We start from the raw sequence: 24,374 nt of genomic DNA, 5'->3' as shown, positions 1-24,374 counted from the left end.
GTGGTCAAAGCCTGTGTGGTTCTGCACAATTATATAATGGCTAAGGAGCAACCCAACATTGAACTGGATGAACCAGTTGCACACCCACTGCCCGATTTCCAGCATCACCCGCTGCGGTCAACTGCAGCAGTTGGTCACATGCGGGACCAATTTGCTGCCTTTTTTATTCAGATATTGGACGTGTGTCATGGCAGGACAATGTTGTGTAAATGTCCTGTTGTAAATCGATCTGTACCAGTAATTTTCTGAAATGATAATATTTCTCATTAATAAACTTTAGTTTTGGTTGTGTTGACCGTGTCTCCTATGTTTTTCCTCTACAAAACCAAGGCTGTCCTAAAACTAGCAGTATTTGGTCTGTATTTAATATCAGTATTTGTAATCCAAAACCAGGAGTGGGTGATAAAGGCAGAGGTGCTAGTTATTATGTTAATATCATAATTTACTTATTGTTCCACTCCTTGTTTTGGCTTACAAATACTGATATAAAACACTGGCCACATACTGCTAAGTGTTATGGCAGCCATGGTGCTTTATTGGTAAGCTTGTTGACGTCATTGCGTTCTGATTCTGTTCTGCTGTATCCATTGGACAGAGACTGAAGAGACAATGACTGTCACACTAAAGAGATCTATACTCATCAAGTTAGGTGTCAGAAATAATTAATTCATGATGCACATACAGCTTCATGAATTCACTACTTCTGACACCTGTGCAGGTGAGCATAGATATGCCGTGTGTAATCACCATCGTCCCTTCAATTTGTGTGTAATAGATTATGTACACAGAAGAGAAAATGGAGGCTATACAAGGCAGTTCTCTACTCACCAGGTCAGGTGTCCTAACTAATGAGTTTTTTGACACCTGACCTGTTCAGTAGAGTTCTGCACTGTATGTCCGCCATTTTCTCTTTTGACTGCAACACTAGTCACAGACAAAGTAGAAAGAAGAGATTATGGAGATAATACAAGTATACATTTTTTGGCCCACCTCATATCTCTATACTAAAGACACACAAAACTGCAGTCTTTTTTTTTTTTTATATATAACTACTGGAGATATGATGTGGCCAAAAAATAAAGTGTGTGGCGAAGTTTCTTATTTGGCGCATGGTGTGTGTTGCCGGCGGCGGAAGACACAATAAACCAAACATAATTGGGGCAAATCAATTTTTTTTAATTTTTTAACAACTAAAAAATTTATTTAACTGTGCCGGCTTGGGGTAGAGTGATGTAAACTGGGGGTGTGAAGCACTGAGGCCTGGCTAACCGTGGACAACGCAGAGGTGGCAGGAGAAGGGGCAATGAAACTAGTAGGGTCTGGAAGTTCAGGGATGGGGCTTGACACATGAGAGGCTTGAGACGCACTGGAAGGGTGAGACAAACCTGACATTACAGACACATTGGAAGGTGAAGGGGGAGGAATACTAAGAGTCCTCTGTTTTTGGTTTTTTTGGGGGGGTTTGCCGGGTTCTGGGAAGCCTTGGTGGGCTCATATGGCGTGGCGTAGTAGTGGGTGACCTGTCAGGGTCCGGCTGCACCATGCCAGAGTCCATAGTGCTCGTAGAGCGTGCAGCCATGCCAGAGTCCATAGTGCTCGTAGAGCGTGCAGCCATGCCAGAGTCCATAGTGCTCGTAGAGCGCAAGGCCATGCCAGAGTCCATAGTGCTTGTAGAGCGTAAGGCCATGCCAGAGTCCATAGTGCTCGTAGAACTTGCAGCCATGCCAGAGTCCATAGCGCTTGTAGAGCGTAAGGCCATGCCAGGGTCCTGCTGCATCGTGGTGGTGGCGATACGGAAGGCCATGCCAGGGTCCTGCTGCATCGTGGTGGTGGCGGTACGGAAGGCCATGCCAGGGTCCTGCTGCATCGTGGTGGTGGCGGTACGGAAGGCTATGCCAGGGTCCTGCTGCATCGTGGTGTCAGTGGAGGAGGTCCAAGCAGGAGCAGCAGTTGTCATGGTGGTGGCGGTGGGATGTCCAACTGCACTCGGCATGGTGGTGGTGCTGTAGTGGTGTCCGGCAGTGCTAGGAATTGAGGTGGCTGTGCAACGGTATGCAGCAGAGGCCGGCATTGAGGTTAATCGTGACAGTGAAGGCACAGGTTGATATGCCGACACTGTCTGCTGGAAATACCGACTCTGCTGCATAGCCTGCACGTAAGCAGCATTGCAGGCCTGCATGACACTCAGCTGGAGATCAGGAGTAAGGTGTTCCGACATGCCCTGCTCAATTTGGTTAAAAAAAATGATGTGCTGGCCTCTGGAGGTCGGCTTTCACTTGGTCAAGGCTTTTGGTGACCTCCTGGATACGTGCATTCAAGAGGTTATGTGAAATATCCATTCGGTCACTCAAAGCCTTGATTGCGTCGTGTAAAACCGAGCTCAAGTGCAAAAACTCGGGCATGAGTGACCTGTCCGATGCCCTCTGCTGCTGCCGGGAGGAGCCCAAAAAAAAAAGGGGCAGTGGAAGAGGATTGCGAAAGGGGAAGACCTGATGGACCAGCTCCCTGGTCTCCAGTTAGTGTGGAAGGCCCACTTGCTGCAGCGCTGCTGGATGGCTGGGACGGGTTCGTGGCTGTCGGATGAAGGACCGCTCCAGAACCTGGGCCAACAGTTGTGCTCCATGTGCTGTAAAAAAAGGAAAAAGAAAATTAATACCAAAAATTAACCAGACGCAAAATCCTGTGGAATAGAAATATACAGATTATGGCAATACAATACAACCTAATGCAAGGGAAAAATACTTACGTTCTCTGGGCAAGGACCGGTCTTAAAAATGCCAGAACGCGATGGTATTTGTATTTTCTGATCCTTGCTCCTGAACCACTGGGAACACGGCTCTCTTGACGCAGGTCCTTGTTGAAGCGGTCCTTCATCGAACGCCAACGTGTTTTGACTTTGGCCACTGTTTAAATAAATAAATAAATAAATAAATAAATGGTCAGAAAATGGACTTTTGGCCGTGCTGAGAGTTTCTTTCATCACACACAGTTGTGTGAGCACGGCCAAGGTCTCTGCTGCTTCACACTGCAGTGCAATACTTACCAAATGCATTTCGGACCCGAGTCGGGGCGTTGTCCCAGCCATCCCACATCTCTTTGGCCACCTCATTCCATAGGTGCCGGATCGTGACGTTGTTTGAGTGCAGTGGATCCCGGGTGTCCCACAACGGGACTCGCTCCTGGACCAGGGAGATGAGGAGGTCATTTTCAATTAGGTCATCCTCCCATTGTGGAACCTAAAAATTAAATAAAGTCATTAAAGTTTAGTGAATTAACATAAAAAAAGACAAAAGATGCTGAGAAATGGCATGAATAGGAAAGTCAACATACAAAAGGATTCCAGAAGAAAAAAGTTAAGAAATAGGAATGGAAAGAAAAGAAGATTCAAGAATATTAGACTGAGGATACAGTAAACAGTCAGCCTTGTATACGTACCCGCTGCCGTCTTTCCACCCGACCTTGAGTCCGCTGCTCCATGACATGATTAAGGGAGCTTAGTCTCCAGAAACGCGTTGAGATTCTATGCTTAAAGTTTGTGAATAAAGAAAACTCTTTTTTACGGATTCGGTGAAGCTGAACATTCTCTTCTTTTTTGGATTCTATACGCCTGGACACAGCGGGTCCGTGCTCGCGAAGATTGGTTTATGCATCACGGGTGAGCTGGTTTATATTCCTTCTTTCTAAATAATTGTTGTTACCTGTTTAAAAATGTTTGGTTATGCTTATTGAAAATCTTAAATGGACAATAGGGTAATGGACAGTGAACTGCCCCAAAAACTTTACTGAAAATAATTGGCGCCTCTTAAGGTGCTTTCTACTGGTTTTACAAGTTATCACTAAAAGACAATGTTGATTAATTGCACTAAAAAGTTTTGTCTTTAACGTGACCCGAAGAAAAACCCGTTTGGTGTAGCCAAAGAAAAGGTGCAAAGAGGAGGCCAGTTATGTCTTGCAGCACACCCAAGCCTACTAGGGGTTTACGAATGGGTCCTCTGCTCATTACTGTTGTTGGTGCACAAGGACACCCTGGTACTAAAATGACTGTACCTTTGTAAACATGTTTTGCAACGTTAAAGCCAATTACCTCCCATAAAGGGAAACAAAAGTTTGTACCTGTTGAAATGCATTTCCCAAAATGTTTGCATTATCTAACCAATTTATTGTTATTTTTGCTTTCCCAGTCCGAAAGTACTGGATTTAACAGGGGGATGGTGGGTTAGTGTAACACCCCAGGTTCCTGGTTGTTACAGTGGCATTGCTTTCCTCACGGGAAGAGTGATGTCGTGCTTGGAAGCGAGGAAAGATCCCTTTAACAGGTATTCAGCACATACAACACTGTTCTGACTCCAGGTCAGAAGGGGGAGCTCTGCACCAAACTTCAGGGAAGCTGCTCTCTCTGGTCGGGAGGAGTCAGTTGCTAGGCTGTTGGAGTTAGACAGTTGGTGAGAGGAGAGCGAAGAGAGAGGAAGAAAAGCTGGGGTCGTGGAGATGAGTGATTCTGCAGCTCCTGGGAAGGAAAGAGAAAGCAGAGCAGTCTGATTGGGGAAGTGGAACCCAATAGAGTTAACAGCTGGAGAGAGAAGCTGCGACTGGGCTTCCTTCACGCTGAGTGCAGATACCGGTAGCCGGAAGACCGAGGTTGTGCAGCACTTTATGTATCACAGCAGAAACCGGCGGACAGCTGATTGCATGTTACCTGTCTGCCATTCTGAGGACAGAGTAGCAGATAGAGCCAGGGTCATGATAGAGATCCTGTAAAAAGGCTCGAGTTACCTGTCGTACAGGTAGTGTCCTACCAACAAAGGGGACAGAGAGAAAACGTGAGGACCTTGTGTGAGGCCTAAGGCAGCAAGGGACTACAACACCACAGCGCTAGAAGGAAGGTTTCCAACCACACCTAGTTAGAGGGATTCCCAATTCGCTTCCAAGCTGGCCGGGCCATGCCAGCATCCGTGATCCGGTACCCGGGACTGTGGCTGCCTTAAACAAAGTAAAGAGGTAAAGAGACTGCAACCCTGTGTCCTCTGTTTTCTTACTACACCACCTACTACCATCTTCATCTACTACACCGGGAGCCCAGGGACCCTGCTTTACTGCAGCAATACCATCCTTGCTGCAGTAACATCACCCAGTGGACCTCTTTAAGCAGCGTTGGTCACCCCTGACCAAATACCATCCATTTAAAAGGAACCTGTCACCCCCCAGGCGTTTTTAACTAAAAGAGCCACCTTGTGCAGCACTAATGCTGCATTTTGTTAAGGTGGCTCTTTTAGTTCGGGTCCCTGCAAACGCTGAAATAATCGCTTTTATAATGTGCCCCTCATACCTGAATTTGTCAGGGGGGAATGTCTTTTTCCTTTTTAGAGGAAGGCTACTGATTTCTACCTGGTTAAGGGGACTCTGGATTTGCCTCCAAACCGGCCGGACTCTGCCTGCCCTGTGATCTGGTGCTCTGGACTGTGGATGTTGAAGCCTTCAGTAAAAAGGTAAAGAGACTGCACCCTTGTGTCCTCGTTCTTCACTGCGCCTCACACCATCCACCATTTACACACTGGGAAGCCCTGGGGACATACTTCACCTGTGGGAAGGTATACCATCTAGCTGCCATAACATCACCCCAGCGGACCCCTAAGCAGCGTCGGTCACCCTGACCGAATACCACAGGTGGCGTCATGAACATTTCCCCTTTAAAGACCTTTCCCTTTTAATACGGACGTCCCTAGGGCCGCGGACCGGGTCAGCCACCGTGACATCCCCCTTGAAAACCGAAGGACCCGGTACCGAGTACCCCACTGCCCTATGGGGGGCGATCCAGTTACAACGGGTACGTGGGTTATATGTGAAAAAAATGGATAGCACATGTACTGAAAACACGGACATGTGAAGGAGGCCTAAGGCAGTGACACGGCCTGCAAATAGCTGAACTAAGGGGGTGATGAGGGCTGTAAGCTGGTCTAAACATGGATCATCAATAGCCATGGAAAACACATTTCAGCTTTCAACCTGCAATTTTAGTGTCAATTTTTTATTTAACAATTTTACTTTTGGGAATAAAAGTTATTCTGTTAGTGTCTCCTCAAACTGGCATACACTGACTGCAGGGAATTGAGAAGTAAGAACTAACCTTAAATTTGGAAACAACTGTCACGGCTGTTATTCTGTTGTGTGCGCCAACATCAACATGGTTAGTGACTAGTGGAAACACCTTTTGAAGTAGTCTGTCCTTTGTCTCCTGCAAAAGTTGAATAAGTTCTGGTGGAACAGGGTCCTAGATAAGAATACAAAAATTGCATATATAAAAAGGCTTCAATTAATGTACAGGAAAATATTTCAGAGCAAATAATGGCTTAACTGCTAATTTCATAGTATGTGTATTTTTGTAAATAAACGGATCATTTTTTTTTATAGATTAAAAGAAATACAGCACATCAATAAATATAATTGCAGAAAGCGTCTTCCTGCAATAGCCCTCACAAATCTAGGTGGAAATTTCCTGCAGTAGTATAGTAAATCAACAAAACCCAGCTTTAAATTATGTGTACCTGGCGTACTGAAGCAGCAGCTACAGGGCAAAAATGAAGTTTTATTCTACCTATAGCCACTCGCTTACAGTCATTGGAGCGGGACAATCACCACTCACTATACAATGAGCGTGACTGTAATCATCTCCCAGTACTTTGACAGCCAGCTCTGCAGAGCGTGTGCAGAGCGTGTGCAGAGTTGGCTGTCACTCTATAAGTGTAGCGGATTGTTTACAACCGTGCTTACTGTTTAGTGATGGCTGACTGTAACTGCTCCTTTCACTGCTCCTATGATTAAAAGCTAGCAGCTGCACGCAGAGTTAAACCTACATTTTCTTCCTGTTGTTGCTGCTCCAGTAAAGTCGGTACAGAGGATTTAAATGCTGTTTACCTGCAGATTACCACTATGTCCGCAGGTAAATAGCGTGTCACATACACATGTCAAAAATACCCATAATGGCAAAACATTAAGTGCTAACAAATACACAAGGAAAGACATAATTACTTACCAGTAATGGAATTTTCCAGAACCAATGACAGCACGATAGATAGAGGGAATCTGCCCGTGAAGAACAGAAAACCTACAAATGAAAGGTCTGATCCATTCCCACGCATCAGTTAGATTACAGAGCATGAGTGGACACTCTTAACAGTTCTAAAACATCAACACAAAATTGCTTCCTCAAGCACTAGTGAAACCAACAACATGAAGGAAACAAGTGATCACCCATTACCATTGATGGAAGGGAATATAAGGGTGCTGTCAGGAGTTCTGGAAAATTGCATTACTGGTATGTAATTTTGTCTTTTCCCATCACCCATGACAGCATCATGGAGAGATTTACTGAGAAATGTAACTTTACGGTGGGACTACAGCCTGCAGAACCCTTCTCCGAAAAGATAGATCAGCAGAAGATCCCAAATCACCTTGCACCTTCTATAGACACTATAGGTTTGAAGACCACATCACTACCTTACATATCTGATAGAAATATCTGCTTTCTCTATCTGGATCTTGAGGAGTACTGGTAGATAGAACAAGGACTATCCCTTTAAAGAGGAACTCTAACATGGTTTTGACCTGTATTACATACTCTATGTTTGCCCCTGGGCTTGTCAGAAATGTTCTCCAGGTCCTGCTGTAATTTTTACATGCAGTAAAATGTAAGTTAGCCACACGACGATGCAGAATTGGACCTTGGAAGAACAAATCTGGGATCTCTAATAAGACCCATGGCTCGGTGACTGATATCTTTATCCATGAAAACCAAGGCCTTCAGGATTACTCTTGCTTGATCTTACCTGGTCTTCTTCAGAGCTGTTGGGACTAACATCAAGGGCAGAAAGGCATAATCCAAACCGAACCCCACTCTGAACAGGAAGGCATCCACTGCTTGCGAACATCCGGAATCCAGCAAACAGAATTTCCTCATCTTCCTGTTTGCAAACAGATCTATGTCTGGAAGACCCCACACAGCCACGATTTGATTGAACATAGTCTAATTCAAAGATCACTCCCCTGCTTTAGCTGGGTGCGGCTCAAAAATTCTGCTCTGAAATTCTCTTTTGTTTTTATGTGCAGCGCTGTTAAAGTGTACCTGACAGCAATATTTTGCTATGTAAACTACAGACAATATCAAGTTGACACTGGTATACTGATTAATATGATACTTTGGTTGATAAAATCAGTCTTGTGGTTGTTGTTTAATCAGTATTTGCAGTTTTCAGTTAATGAGATTCTCATCCTCTGAGGTGGGCCTGTGGACGGGGCTTTACGTAGTGCTCTGTTTACATATGTATCTTAAGGGCTTATGACAGGCCACTGATCCTTCAGTATTAAAGGGAATCTGTCACCCCAAAATTCGCCTATAAGCTAAGGCCACCGGCATCAGGGGCTTATCTACAGCATTCAGTAATGCTGTAGATAAGCCCCCGATGTAACCTGCAAGATAAGAAAAACAGGTTATATTATACTCACCCAGGGACGGTCCCATCTTCATACGAGGACGTCCTCTTCTTTTCTTCCTGTCATGGATGCTGCGCAGGCGTTCCTTATCTGCCCTGTTGAGGGCAGAGCAAAGTACCGCAGTGCGCAGGCCCCGGGCCTCTCTGACCTTTCCCGGCGCCTGCGCACTGCAGTACTTTGCTCTGCTGCAAATCAGTATGCCTGCGCAGGAGCTGGGGCAGGAAGAAAAGAAGAGGACATCATCATATGAAGATGGGAGGCGCCGGACCCGCCACGCGAAACCTATTGAACCCGAACCGAACCGGGACCGCCCCGGGGTGAGTTAACCTGTTTTTCTTATCTTGCAGGTTACATTGGGGGCTTATCTACAGCATTACAGAATGCTGTAGATAAGCCCCTGATGCCGGTGGCCACAGCTTATAGACGAATTTTGGGGTGACCGATTCCCTTTAAATACGAGAAAGAAAAAGAGTACAAAACGTCCCAAGGATAAAATTCAATATTTATTCAAAACACATATTATACAAACACAATACATAATAAATACAATTAATGATAAAGCAATTTAATGAACAACAGGTGTAAAGCACCAATGTCCCAAATACTAGTGGGAGGGAGGGCAGAGAATGACAGCCATATAAAGAAAGTGCAAGTGCGACCCAAATAGGGCTGTTCCCTTTTTAATTACCAGTTAATCAAGAGAAAGAAATAGCACCCAAATAAGTAAGTCACTTAGTATAACATAAAGATCACTAGATAGCAAATGGCTCATACAGAACAATAAAACATATAATGGGTACTAACAATCAATCTCAAGGAGGTCAAATAAGACCAACTAGTAAAAAAGGTATGTATCACTTTAAGGGAGCAAAGGTGCGCACAGTGAATCAAAAACTGTCCTTACCCATATTTATTTCCACCTGGGGACCTAGTGCACTTTTGCTCGCCTGCTTTCTCCAAGATATCATCCAACACTGGTATTCTCCATGACAGGGAACAGAACAGAGTCTAGACTGAATGTCTGCCCAGCATTTCAACCATAGCGCTCTACAATCCGCATTAGACAGAGCTGCAGACCTAGCTGCCAACCGCACTGAGTCTACTGAACCTTTAGCTAGGAATGCTGCTGGCCTCTGCATCACAGAGATTTAGCTGACTTTCCGACTGGTCTAGTCAAACCATCAAGGACTTGGATGTACAGGTCACTAAAATGGCTGTTTTAAAGGAACCTGCAGAAGATTTTCAAGCTTTCCTTGGGAGAATATTTGCCTTCCTATCCAGGCGGTCTTTCACAGCTCACCTATTGTCAAACGGTAATGTAGTTTTTTTCTATGCCTTTGAAATGGCCACATCGATTTTTGGAGCCTTATCCCACATAGCCGGGTAATCTGTCTTCAAAGTGATATCTGCGCTTTGTTGAAGACGAGTGTAGGAGTCCCTTCCTTTCAGGTTTTTCCTCTTCTTTTTAAATGAGGAACAAAACTTTATCATTTACCTGGAAGGTTTGCCGCTTCTACTGCTCCAGGCCCCCGAACGTAATATCCTGAACTCATTTTGGGGCCTAGGGTTCCTCTACATCCATGGTGGACCTCTCAGCTTTAATTACGGTAGTTTGTCAGTTCCTTTGACCAGAAAATATGGATGACCTACTTTCCCAACTGAAGAGGAAGAGGACAAGGAAGAATTATTATTATCATTATTATTATTTATTTATATCCCCTTCTTAGATAATCAGCTTCCGAGAATCCAAAGATATTGTTCTGGATTTTTTTACTTTTCTCCTTTTAGTCACGTTAGAGTCATTAGGGATTCAAAGGAACTTTTAACCTCAGCTTTAATTAAAGATCTTATATTTACAGCGAAGTTAGGGGATTCCTCACAGATAGTTTGCTGTATACAAGACCAACAGATTCTTCCATATGCAAATTGTCTCTTCAGAGAGAAAAATGATTTTAGTGGCACCTACTAGAAATAGCAATCCTACATTTTGATAATCTTGCCCTGCACAGTGCACATTCCCTGTGCTTGGCCTTTGTCATACACTTCATAGGCTTTCCTTAAGAAGGAAAATGACAAGAAAACGTATTACAAAGTGAACATTCACGGAGGTCACTCACTACTCAGGAGCAGTTAAGGTAGAGGAAGGAGGAATTATTTCTTCTGAATTATCTCCTCTGGAGGCTGTGGATTCACCCATATTGCTGGCACAATCCACCTTCCTAGCATTGTGACTGCCACTGGCTGCTATTGCCGCTATCAACAATTGATGTTGCCACCTTTTCTCCTGTTGCTGCCGCAGTCACCGCTACTGAGGAGGGTTCTCAGAGTCTGTTACCCAGCTGGGCTGACCACCCCACGCTCCACCCATATTGTTGCCAAACTTAGTGTGGACACCTGATCAACATGGCACAAGGCAGCCCAAAACTCCTGGACTCAAGGGATCCGCCAGCCTCAGCTTCCCAAGCAGCAGGGATTACAAGCGCACGCTACTGTGCCCAGACCTATTGGGTGCATTCCACGAAGTCACCCAGAAGTGGATTCACCACTCCCAGCGCTCCTGACATCACCGGCACACCTTTCATCAGGGTGCGCGTCCTTCGCATGCACAAACCCGGGAAAATGCGGCATCCGACATACACATATATTCATTATGCCGCTGCCAGCGTCCACACATCAGGAACCACTGGGACGCCTCCACTCAAGGACTCCCTGCTCCTGCCACATCATTACTATACCGCTACTTGGTCGACCAGGCCAGGCCTGAGTAAGTACAAAATCTTCCCCTACGTAAAAAAAAAAAAAAAAAAAAAAAAGCTTTTGATTCCAAAAAATTGAGACAGTATTGGTTTTGGAAAATGGCCCCATTATTTATTTATTTTTTTTTTTTTTTACAAAGTTTGGATTTTTTTTACCACTAAAATAAAAAAAGAACCTATACAAGTTTGATATCTGCAAATTCATATTCACCTGGAGAATCATAGTGGCAGGTCAATTTTAGCATTTAGTGAACATGGTAAAAAAAAAAAAAAAAAAAAAAAAAACTTGGAATTTTTTCCCCATTTTCGACTATGGCCATATTTAAGGAAAAATAAAAAAGTTATGACTCAGGAAAAAAGGGGAGCAAAAAATGAAAACGCAAAAAAAGAAAAAAAGCAAAACAAGGTGGTAAAGGCCAAAGTGAACATGCTCCTACGCATTGCATGTGTACCAACTTATACTCCAGTTAATTTATTTTTGCTTTGCGTTAGGTTCTTGCACTCAGTGCACGCTAGCGTGTGGCCTCTCTTTTTTGTAAGTAGGACATATATATAAGTTTCTATAGCTTCCCATTGCTGGGTGTCCATAGTTGGGCTTGGTCTGTTCATCCCTTATTCACATTGAAGTAAATTTTGACACGATAAGGTTTTAATACTACAGGTTAGGCCTCTTTAACACTTCCGTCTTTCATCTCCCATCATAATGTGCCGTTGTGTGAAAAAATGAAAAAAACGGATCCTGCGATTTTGCCCGCAGGATGCGATTTTTCTCAGACTTGCATTAGCGACGAATTGTAACGGATGGCCACACGTTTCATTTGTCGTGCACTGGATCCGTCGTAAAATTGATGTCCTTCAGGCGGAGAAAACGCACAGAGGAATGTTTTTTCTGCACGTCGGAAAATCGCTCAGCGAAGGATCCTGCGCTGCCCGTCGTTTGCTATAATGGAAGCCTATGGGCGCAGGATCTGTCGCTGACTGTGAAAAAGCAGGAACCCAGCGACGAATGCCGTCTTTTCAAACTGAGCATGCGCGTAAGAATTTCCAGTCAGGGAAATTCTCTCTCGCTCTCTCTCTCTCTTTTTACTATTAGGCATAGGCAGCATCAATAGTAAAAAGATATAATGTTAAATATAATTTTTAAAAAAAAAAAAAAAAATTGCAATATTCTCACCTTTCAGCGGCCCACGCAGCATTACCGATGCTCCCGGCAGCGGCTGTTCCCAGTAATGACTTGCGAAATGACCCGATGACGTTACGGTCTCGCGAGACCCCTACGTCATCAGAGGTCATTGTAATGCAAGGCATTACTGGGAACGCCAGCTGCCGGGAGCATTGCGAGCATCGGTAACGCTGCGCGGGACACCGAAAGGTGAGAATATTGCGATTTTTTATTTTGTTGTTTATTTTTAACATGGGTTGTGTAGTGCATGCGTTTTCGCAGCGGAAAACTGCTGCGAAGATGCATACACAACAGGTGCACATAGCCTCGATGGGTCCGTCAGAAAAACGGGCCCAGTGCACCCGTTTTTTTACAATCTGCACAGGATCCGTCATTTCAACATTTTGACAGATCCTGTGCAGATTGTAAAAACGAAAGTGTGAAAGAGGCCTTAGGACTTTCCCAATTGGGTAAACCTTGGCGCTGGTGGGATGGATTCTACGCCTTTTTTTTTTTTTTTAAAGTTAAAAACAGTGTTTACTAAGTAACAATGCTATTTATTTGCACTAGTATTGCTTTTACTTAGAGCAGGGTATATGTTCAGTTTGTTTCTATATTAGGTTTAGTTTTAAAGTTTAACAGTTCGGGCTCGTACTTATCTGCGAGAAAAATGGACAAGTGCAATGCGATAAAAAATCATATTACACTTTGACCAATGTTAATCTGCGCGCTGTGATTTGCCACGTATATCGGATGAGACTCGCCAGTGAAAGTCAATGGGTGTGCTAAAAAAAAAAAAAAAATTGCACGGTACATGAACCATGTAAGTGCTGTCCGATTTTTACACATCCATGTCCTTTTAAAAGCCAGCAATTCAGCAGCCGCGTACAGTAAAATCACAGTGGGACCCGACAGAATAGAATAGATGGATTACACACAGTATATACACATAGAATAGATAGATATAATGATGTCAGTCACATATATGACTAGTGTAGCTTACTGTACATTTAATTAATAAATGACTTTTTCTGAAATTTTTTTTTTTTACAAAACAGCAGAGGGAAAGCTGATGGCTGGGGGCTGATGCTTATAGCCTCGGAAGGGGGTAATACCCTTGGAGATTTCCAGTCTAATATCAGCTCACATCTGCATACTTAGCCTTTACTGATCATGGGGACCCCCCACCCAAAAGAAAAAAAGAAGTAGGGTTCCCTTATAATTATTAACCAGCAAAGGCTAGGCAGAGAGCTGTGGGCTGATATTAATAGACTGGGAAGGGGCCATGGATCTTGGCCCCAGGCTAATAACATTAGCTCTCAGCCGCCCCAAAAAAGGTACTTCTATAAGATGCGCCAATTCTGGCACTTAGCCTCCTTTTCCCACTTGCTTTGAGGCGGTGGCAAGTGGAGCGATAGTTGGGGAGGTTGATGTCACCTTTGTATTGTCCGGTGACATCAAGCCCAGAGGTTAGAGACGGAGAGGCATCTATAAGGGTATGTTTTCACGTTCAGGAAACGCAGCGTCAAAGATGCAGCATCCAGATGTTACAGCATAGTGGAGGGGATTTCATGAAATCCCGTCTCCACTATGCATTAAAAGACGCATGCGGCAGACCCACAGAAACGGACATGCGGCGCGTCTTTTAAGAACGCAGCATGTCCTTACAATGCAGAAACAACGCAAGGACAACGCAGGTGACCTGCCAGTGACCTCAGGTGCAGATTTGGTCAGGATTTTACCTACATAAAATCATGACCAAATCTTGATGCAATCCTGAACGTGGACACATACCCTAAGGCGCCCTCATTACTACCCATAGTGATATTGTATAAAAACACACACAGAATAAAGTTCTGTAATAGAAATAATGACAAAGACTCCTTTAACCCCTTTCTGATAGTATGTCCGAGGTCAGATCCCCCGCTTTGATGTGGGCGGTGAGCCCGCATCAAAGCCGGGACATGTCAGCTGTTTTGAACAGCTGACATGTGCCCGCAATAGCGGCGGGTGGAATTGAGATTCACCCGCCGCTATTAACTAGTTAAATGCCGCTTTTACGTCATAGGGGGTCAGCGATGTGTCGGCATGACAACCAGAGGTCTATTGAAGACCTCTATGGTTGTTGATGCCGAATTGCTATGAGCGCCACCCTGTTATTGGCGCTCATAGCAATGCAGCAATTCTACTACACAGGAGCGATCTGAGCTTCGCTCCTATGTAGCGTAGCTGAACAGGCTATGCCAGCTTCTAGCCTCCCATGGAAGCTATTGAAGCATGGCAAAAGTTAAAAAAAATGTTTTAAACAATATGACAAAAATAAAAAAAAATATAAAAGTTTAAATCACCCCCCTTTCGCCCCATTCAAAATAAAACAATAAAAAAATCAAATATACACATAGTTGGTATCGCAGCGTTCAGAATCGCCCGATCCATCAATAAAAAAAGGATTAACCTGATCGCTATATAGTGTAGCGAGAAAAAAAAATTGAAATGCCAGAATTACTTTTTTTGGTCGCTGCGTCATTGCATTAAAATGCAATAACAGGCGATCAAAAGAATGTATCTGCACCAAAATGGTATCATTAAAAACGACAGCTCGGCATGAGTTACCAAAGTTTGGAATTTCTTTTTACCACTTAGATAAAAAAGAACCTATACATGTTTGGTGTCTATGAACTCGTAATGACCTGGAGAATCAAAAAGGCAGGTAAGTTTAAGCATTTAGTGAACCTAGCAAAAAAGCCAAAACAAAAAACCAGTGTGGGATTGCACTTTTTTTGCAATTTCACCGCACTTGGAATTTTTTTCCCATTTTCTAGTACATGACATGTTAAAACCAATGAGGTCGTTAAAAAGTACAACTTGTCCCACAAAAAAATAAGCCCTCACACGGCCATATTGACGAAAAAATAAAAAAAGTTATGGATCTGGGAAGGAGAAGAGAGAAAAATGAAAACACGAAAATACCCCGGGTCATGAAGGGGTTAATTGATCGTAATTTAACCATACTCACATCATCACCCATTCCACTGAAGCCAATGTCCCCTGTGAGAGAATTAAAATTAGCAACAAGCATATTCCTCACCCGTCCACTGAGAAGATAATACATTTGTCCCTCTACGGGTCTAGCTGTGCTATATCTAGATGGCAGGCTGCATTGTTGCATGATACGACTATACAGCCTGCTATCCAACAGACACACTGTGTGCTACCGCTGTTCAGTGTCTCGCGGTGAACTCATATCACCTGACTGACGTCTTCGTGAGAAAGTTCTCATGCTCGAATTGCCGTCAGAAAGGTCCTGGAAGTTCACAGCCAATAAACTCAGCTTCCCACTGCGCTCGCTGTGTCAGTTAGGTGAAGTGAATTCATTGTCTGTGAACTCCCAGGACTTTTCTAACGGCAACTCTTTCGGAGGCTAGGTGTGAAAAATCTAACTGTACTCGCATGAAAATCGTATGACACTAATCTTACTTTTCTGGACCGAAATCGGAACTTTTTTTTATTTTTACGGTGATGGGCACTTAAAGTGAACCAGTAAGCATATTCGTGCTCAGTAACCTACAGACTCTGGCAGTCAACTGAAAATGATAGCACGAGCATACAGAGGGTGAAAAAAATGCAGTCTACAAGTCATATAATGGCAAGAAAGAGTGTCGTTGTTCATATAATAGCATATTCTGAATAGGCACAAGGAACGATTTGTGTATATTAAAGACAGCAGTCCATGAACCTACACTGAAGACAGACTGGGTGATACAACAAGGTAATTACCAAAATCACAATGAATGAAAGAACATTACTTTTGGAATATACTAATCTAAAAAGGGAACCTGTCACCCCCCTCAGGCGTTTGTAACTAAAAGAGCCACTTGTGCAGCACTAATGCTGCATTCTGACAAGGTGGCTCTTTTAGTTATGAGGCCTGCACACGCTGAAATAAACATTTATAAAATGTGCCCCCTCATACCCTGAAATCGCCAGGGAGGCGGGTCTTTCCTTCCTAATCAGACGCAGCACAGCCGTCACCCCAGGCCTGTGACGGGGACAATAATGCAGCAAGAGGAGGCGGCGCCCACAGGCCCGGAGTGACGGCTGTGCTGCGTCTGATTAGGAAGGAAAGACTTGCCTCCCTGGCGATTTCAGGGTATGAGGATGCACATTTTATAAACGTTTATTTCAGCGTGTGCAGGCATCATAACTAAAAGAGCCACCTTGTAAGAATGCAGCATTTGTGCTGCACAAGGTGGCTCTTTTAGATACAAACGCCTGAGGGGGGTGACAGGTTCCCTTTAAAAGGAATCTGTCAATATGATTTCATCCCTACTAATATGCACATGTAGTTCCTACAAAGACAAAGTCCAACATTACCTTTCAATGGCCAGTCCAGCATTTAAATTGATATGCAGATTAGGCTGTAGACCTGGCCTCTGTCACTCCAGCTCTATTCCTCGCCTAGCACCGCCTGCTCCTGCTTTACAGACTGCATCTATGCTGTTTGACTTAAGGCAAAGACGCAGTCAGTTAGCAGGAGAAGACGGCGCAGGGACTAGGGGTGGAGTCTTCAGATAAACCATAGTCCTTTAGCCTCATTTGTATAGAAATTCAAGTGCTGATTTCTTTATATAAAAATACTGCCTCTTTTAAGAAAACCATGATTTTTATGCAGGTCATTGGCTCCATCACATTCATCAATGTACTCCACTCTTAGCCCAGCCAATAAAGACCATAGAGATGAAAGAATAATGACATGGACTCCTTCTTAACCTGCCCTGAACCCTACTGAGAACTTGTGGGCCCTTCTTAAACAGGAGATTTAGGGTACGTGCACATAATTATTTGAGGCAGAAATTTCTGCACCATTTCTGCATCTTTTGGCAGGAAAACTGTGAAAAATATGAGAATTTTTGCCGTATTTGTGCTGCTTTTTTTTTTCTACATGTGTGCTTTTGTTGCAGATTTTTCCCAACTCATAAGAAACGAATGGAAATTCTTCAGGTTTTCTGACAAAACGAAGCAGGAAAAAAGCAATAAAAATGCAAGGTGTGCACATACCCTTACGCTGAAGGTAAACTCTGCACCTCTAGGAAGTGTCTGGGAGGCAGTCATTGGAACTGCCCAAAAAGTTGATCATCAACACAATTAATAATCTGACAGACTTCATGGGTGGAAGGATTATGACTGGTATTGAAAAGTAGGATGACTATATTGGCCACCGATATTTTCTTTTGAAAAGCCAGAAATGTATTTTTGTACATTTTGAGTTGTTTTGTTTAACAGATGAAATAAAGAATTGAGATGGGAAAGATCACATTTTTCATTTAGTTACATAGCAATTCTGCATCTTTATAGACGCACAATAACTGCACACATAGATATTATCCCAAGAAAGACAAAACTTCACTGTTACTTTCTTAAAAAAACAGGTTACAATATATACTCGAGTATAAGCTGAGAATTTCAGCCCATTTTTTTAGGCTGAAATTGCCCCTCTAGGCTTATACTCTAGTCATACCCAGGGGTAGGCAGGGGAGGGAGAGCGGCAGCGGTCTAATAATACTCACCTGCTCCTGGCGCGGTCCCTGCACGTCTGTTCTCCGGGTGCTGACAGCTTCTTCCTGTAGTGAGCGATCACATGGTACCGCTTATTACAGGAAGAAGCTGCCGGCGCTGGGGAACAGACATGCAGGGACCGCGCCAGGAGCAGGTGAGTATAACGCAGTGCACGATATTCACCTGCTCCCCGTCTTCTGTGTCCTCTGCACTGACGCTCAGGTCAGAGGGTGTGATGACTCAATTAGTGCGTGCCGCCCTCTGCCTGAACAGTCAGTGCAGAGGACGAGGAAGACACAGCGGCGGTCGGCGGTGGAACGGGAAAGGTGAGCATAGCAAGTGCCGGGGGCCTGAGAGGTGAGTATGTGATTTTAAAAATTTTTAATCGCAGCAACAGTATATGGGGGCAAATATCTGTATGGAGCATCTTATGGGGCCATGTGCAGCATTATATGGGGGCAAATATCTGTATGGAGCATCTTATGGGGTCATGTACAGCATTATATGGGGCAAATATCTGTATGGGTCCATGTGCAGCATTATATGGGGCAAATATCTGTATGGAGCATCTTATGGGGCCATGTGCAGCATTATATTATTATGAACTGGTGGTTTAGGAGCAACATGGGACGTGCTCTGGAGGAGGTGGTACCTTTACTGACCGCAGACCCTGAACTTAACACAACACTAGAAGTAGCCGTGGGATGTTCCTGTCACTCCCTAGACACCTCTTCACAGCCGGAGGACTAACTACCCCTAAAGATAGAAACAGGAAGGCTATCTTGCCTCAGAGAAAATCCCCAAAGGATAGGACAGCCCCCCACAAATATTGACTGTGAGTGGAGAGGGAAATGACATACGCAGAATGAAACCAGGATGTTGCAAAGGAGGCCAGTCTAGCTAGATAGATAGAACAGGACAGAATACTGTGCGGTCAGTATTAAAAACTAGAAAAATCCACCACAGAGTTTACAAAAATCTCCACACCTGACTAAAGGTGTGGAGGGTAAATCTGCTTCCCAGAGCTTCCAGCCTAACTGAATAAATCCATACTGACAAGCTGGACTAGAAAAAAACATAGAAAGTGCAGAAAGATTAAGTCCACAACAAGTGGACTGCAAAAGAACAAAGCAAGGACTTATCTTTGCTGAACTGGTCAGAATATCAGGGAAATCCAAGCAGAGATGTGAATCCAACCAGGAACCATTGACAACTGGCACAGGCTGAAGGATAGAACCAGGCTAAATAGCCGAGCCAGAAAGACAATCAGTGGAAGTAGCTGCTGACTACTAAATCCAAGGAGCAGCAGTACCACTTAAAACCACCGGAGGGAGGCCAAGAGCAGAACTCACAACAGTACCCCCCCCTTGAGGAGGGGTCACCGAACCCTCACCAGAGCCCCCAGGCCGATCAGGACGAGCCAAGTGAAAAGCACGAACCAAATCGGCGGCATGGACATCTGAGGCAACAACCCAAGAATTATCCTCCTGGCCATAACCCTTCCACTTGCCAAGATACTGAAGCCTCCGCCTCGAAAAACGAGAATCCAAAATTTTCTCCACCACATATTCCAACTCCCCATCAACCAACACCGGGGCAGGAGGATCAACAGAGGGAACAACAGGCACCACATATCTCCGCAACAAAGATCTATGGAAAACATTATGGATGGCAAAAGAGGCTGGAAGGGCCAAACGAAAAGACACTGGATTGATAATCTCAGAGATCTTATAAGGACCAATAAACCGAGGCTTGAACTTCGGGGAAGAAACCTTCATAGGAACATGACGAGAAGATAACCAGACTAAATCCCCCACCCGAAGCCGGGGACCAACACACCGACGGCGGTTAGCAAAACGTTGAGCCTTTTCCTGAGACAACGTCAAATTGTCTACCACATGAGTCCAAATCTGTTGTAACCGGTCAATTACAGAATCCACACCAGGACAATCAGAAGGCTCAACCTGCCCCGAAGAAAAACGAGGATGAAAACCAAAATTACAAAAGAAAGGCGAAAATCAATACAGGGTCTCAAGGAGCCATCCTTCTTGGCAACAAAAAAGAATCCCGCTCCCAATGGTGAGGAAGACGGCCGAATATGCCCCTTCTCCAAAGACTCCTTAACATAACTCCGCATGGCGGCATGCTCTGGCACAGACAGATTGAACAGTCGGGCCCTTAGGGAACTTACAGCCAGGAATCAAGTTAATAGCACAATCACAGTCCCTATGTGGAGGAAGGGAACTGGACTTGGGCTCATCAAATACATCCTGGAAATCCGAAAAAAACTCAGGAACTTCAGAAGAGGGGGAAGAGGAAATTGACATCAAAGGAACGTCACTATGTACCCCTTGACAACCCCAACTAGTCACAGATATAGATTTCCAATCCAGCACCGGATTATGTCCCTGTAACCATGGAAAACCCAGTACAACAACATCATGCAAATTATGCAACACCAGAAAACGGCAATCTTCCTGATGTGCTGGAGCCATGCACATGGTCAGCTGAGTCCAATACTGAGGTTTATCCTTGGCCAATGGTGTAGCATCAATGCCCCTCAAAGGAATAGGGCTCTGCAAAGGCTGCAAGGAAAAACCACAGCGCCTGGCGAATTCCAAGTCGATCAAGTTCAGGGCAGCGCCTGAATCCACAAATGCCATGACAGAAAAGGACGATAATGAGCAAATCAAGGTCACAGATAAGAGAAATTTAGGCTGTACAGTACTGATGGTAACAGACCTAGCGACCCTCTTAGTACGCTTAGGGCAATCAGAAATAACATGAGCAGAATCACCACAGTAAAAACACAGCCTATTCTGGCGTCTGAATCCCTGCCGTTCTGCTCTATTCAAAATCCTATCACATTGCATAGGCTCAGGACTCTGCTCAGAGGATACTGCCATATGGTGCACAATTTTGCGCTCACGCAGGTGCCGATCAATCTGAATGGCTAGAGACATAGATTCGCTCAAACCAGCAGGCGTGGGGAACCCCACCATAACATCTTTAAGGGCTTCAGAAAGACCCTTTCTGAAAATTGCTGCCAGAGCCTCCTCATTCCATTTAGTGAGCACAGACCATTTTCTAAATTTCTGGCAGTATAATTCTGCCGCTTCCTGACCCTGACACAGGGCCAACAAGGTCTTTTCTGCATGATCCACAGAATTAGGGTCGTCATACAATAATCCGAGCACTTGAAAAAATGCGTCTACATTAAGCAATGCCGGATCCCCTGATTCAAGGGAGAATGCCCAGTCCTGAGGGTCACCACGCAGCAGAGAGATGACAATTTTAACCTGCTGAATGGAATCACCAGAGGAACGGGGTTTCAAGGCAAAAAACAATTTGCAGTTATTTTTAAAGTTCAAAAACTTGGATCTGTCCCCAAAAAACAAATCAGGGGTTCGAATTCTAGGCTCTAAAGCCGGAGTCTGGACAACATAATCTTGGATACTCTGTACTCTTGCAGCAAGTTGATCCACACGAGAAAACAAACCCTGAACATCCATGCCAGCGCCAAAATCCTGAACCACCCAGAGATTAAGAGGAAAAAAAAGACAAAACAGGCGGCAGAAAAAAAAAATGGCTCAGAACTTCCTTTTCCTTCTTTTGAGATGCATTTAATTAATTTTTGGCCAGTTGTACTATTATGAACTGGTGGTTTAGGAGCAACATGGGACGTGCTCTGGAGGAGGTGGTACCTTTACTGACCGCAGACCCTGAACTTAACACAACACTAGAAGTAGCCGTGGGATGTTCCTGTCACTCCCTAGACACCTCTTCACAGCCGGAGGACTAACTACCCCTAAAGATAGAAACAGGAAGGCTATCTTGCCTCAGAGAAAATCCCCAAAGGATAGGACAGCCCCCCACAAATATTGACTGTGAGTGGAGAGGGAAATGACATACGCAGAATGAAACCAGGATGTTGCAAAGGAGGCCAGTCTAGCTAGATAGATAGAACAGGACAGAATACTGTGCGGTCAGTATTAAAAACTAGAAAAATCCACCACAGAGTTTACAAAAATCTCCACACCCGACTAAAGGTGTGGAGGGTAAATCTGCTTCCCAGAGCTTCCAGCTTAACTGAATAAATCCATACTGACAAGCTGGATTAGAAAAAACATAGAAAGTGCAGAAAGATTAAGTCCACAACAAGTGGACTGCAAAAGAACAAAGCAAGGACTTATCTTTGCTGAACTGGTCAGAATATCAGGGAAATCCAAGCAGAGATGTGAATCCAACCAGGAACCATTGACAACTGGCACAGGCTGAAGGATAGAACCAGGCTAAATAGCCGAGCCAGAAAGACAATCAGTGGAAGCAGCTGCTGACTACTAAATCCAAGGAGCAGCAGTACCACTTAAAACCACCGGAGGGAGCCCAAGAGCAGAACTCACAAAAGTGCCACTTACAACCACCGGAGGGAGCCAAAGAGCGGAATTCACAACATATATGGGGCAAATATCTCTATGGAGCCTCTTATGGGGCCATAATCCGCATTTGTGCAGCATTGTATGGGGCAAATGTCTGTATGGAGCATCTTATGGGGCCATAATCAACATTTGTGCAGCATTATATGGGGCATATTTTAATATGGAGCATCTTATGGAGCCCATCATACACAGTATGGAGCATTATATGGGGCGTATTTTGTATGGAGCATCTTATGGGGCCATCATGAACTGTATGGAGCATTAGATGGGGCTCCTGATTCAATATGGATATTCAAAAACACTTAACCTACTGATGTCTCAATCAATTTTACTTTTATTGGTATCTATTTTTATTTTTTGAAATTTACCAGTAGCTGCTGTAGTTTCCACCCTAGGCTTATACTCGAGTCATTAAGTTTTCCCAGTTTTTTGTGGCAAAATTAGGGGGGTTGGCTTATACTCGAGTATATACGGTAATTAACCTTTTGTATTGACAGACAGCACTGGAGTTGTTCAATAGTAAAATTAATCATTAAAATTACAAAACTTCAAAAATAATTGTGCACAGTGTAGAACAATAGCGCTGGTCACTGCGGTTAACGATAAGTGCAGGATATATAACAGTGGACCCCACTGAGTTTGTATCGGGAACGGCGCCTAATCCCACTTCATACCCCTGACCTATAACGAAGGAGTTAATTTAAAAAAGAAAAAAATTGCAACAATAGATTACTCATTAAATGTGTCAGGAGAACATGCTTCAAGCATGCATATTGCATAGAAAAATGTGTCGTCATACACAAAAAAGGACTACCAAATATTTGAACCTCAAAATGCGCTTTCAAAAACTCTCATACTTCTTCAGCAGAAGTGTGAACAAATGTCAATCTGTTGACATGAAATATATATCAAAAGAGATATTCGTGTTGTGTAGAATTTTTCTATTGTATTGTTAATACTGTTACAATTTATTCAAGTACTGCCGGAACACAACCTATATACTACCTCAGAAAAAGAAAAATCACTCATGGTTTGTTCAGCAGCAAGACATATTCACTTGCTTGTTATATGTTTTATTCTTTGAATATACGGCTATGATTATACATTTCTGAAATGTAAAAAAGCTGAAATTTCCATGGTACACTCACCTTATTTTTTTCTGCCATTCCTTCAATTTGATATGTCACTTTACCAGCGTAGTGCGATATAACAAAGTTAGGACTTTTACTTAATTTGTCCCTTCCAAAGCACATACTTTGTGAAAGTTTTACTTCAAATCGAGCCTGGAGTTGGAGCGCATCTGAAGGCCGATTCAAACGACATTCCTAGAAAAATCCGAAAAACTCATTAGTCTTCCTATCCGTATCGTAGACTACCATGCTGCAAAGGTGCAGTCACTCAGAAAAGATCTATGGTAACAGGTCATAGAAAATATTAAAATCTCTGAAGCCACTAGTGAGGGGGGCATTCACCCCTCTCCCTCCTCCTCCCTCTTTTGCAGTAGGACAAGAGCTTGCAATCTGAACTGCCTTGAAAGACTGGGACAATGGGCATAAAGAAGTAGGAAATTTGGTATAGTTTGGAATTTCCAATCTTATTTAACATGCAGGCAGCTCCTTTTCGAAGGATGACGAGAACAACGAGGATGTATATTGTGTGTAGACAGAGTTTTATAGATTGGTAATTAAAGGGACTCTGTCACCTGAATTTGGAGGGAACAATTTTCAGCCATAGGGACGGGGTTTTCAGGTGTTTGATTCACCCTTTCCTTACCCGCTGGCTGCATGCTGGCTGCAATATTGGATTGAAGTTCATTCTCTGTCCTCCATAGTACACGCCTGCGTAAGGCAAGATTGCCTTGTGCAGACATGTACTACAGAGGACAGAGAATGAACTTCAATCCAATATTGCAGCCAGCATGCAGCCAGCGGGTAAGGAAAGGGTGAATCAAACACCCGAAAACCCCACCCCTAT

General features: G+C 43.9%; 1 protein-coding gene across 5 annotated transcripts in view; it reads right to left on the bottom strand.

Annotated features, from left to right (window-relative positions):
• MYO19 (myosin XIX) overlaps positions 1-24,374 on the bottom strand; it is a 554,640-nt gene that overhangs the window by 76,290 nt on the left and 453,976 nt on the right. For all 5 annotated transcript variants that reach the window (XM_077295453.1, XM_077295452.1, XM_077295451.1 and 2 more), the window contains 2 exons: positions 23,549-23,725; positions 6,125-6,268 (listed from right to left, as the gene is read on the bottom strand). In XM_077295453.1, coding sequence (XP_077151568.1) covers positions 6,125-6,268; positions 23,549-23,725 — 321 coding nt within the window. The remainder of the gene's footprint in view (positions 1-6,124; positions 6,269-23,548; positions 23,726-24,374) is intronic.

This window comes from Ranitomeya variabilis, chromosome 3 (assembly GCF_051348905.1).
Source record: "Ranitomeya variabilis isolate aRanVar5 chromosome 3, aRanVar5.hap1, whole genome shotgun sequence".
Classification (NCBI taxonomy): Eukaryota; Metazoa; Chordata; class Amphibia; order Anura; family Dendrobatidae; genus Ranitomeya; species Ranitomeya variabilis.
Note: the sequence above shows the minus strand (reverse complement) of the source record. Positions and strands in the feature narration are given on the sequence as shown.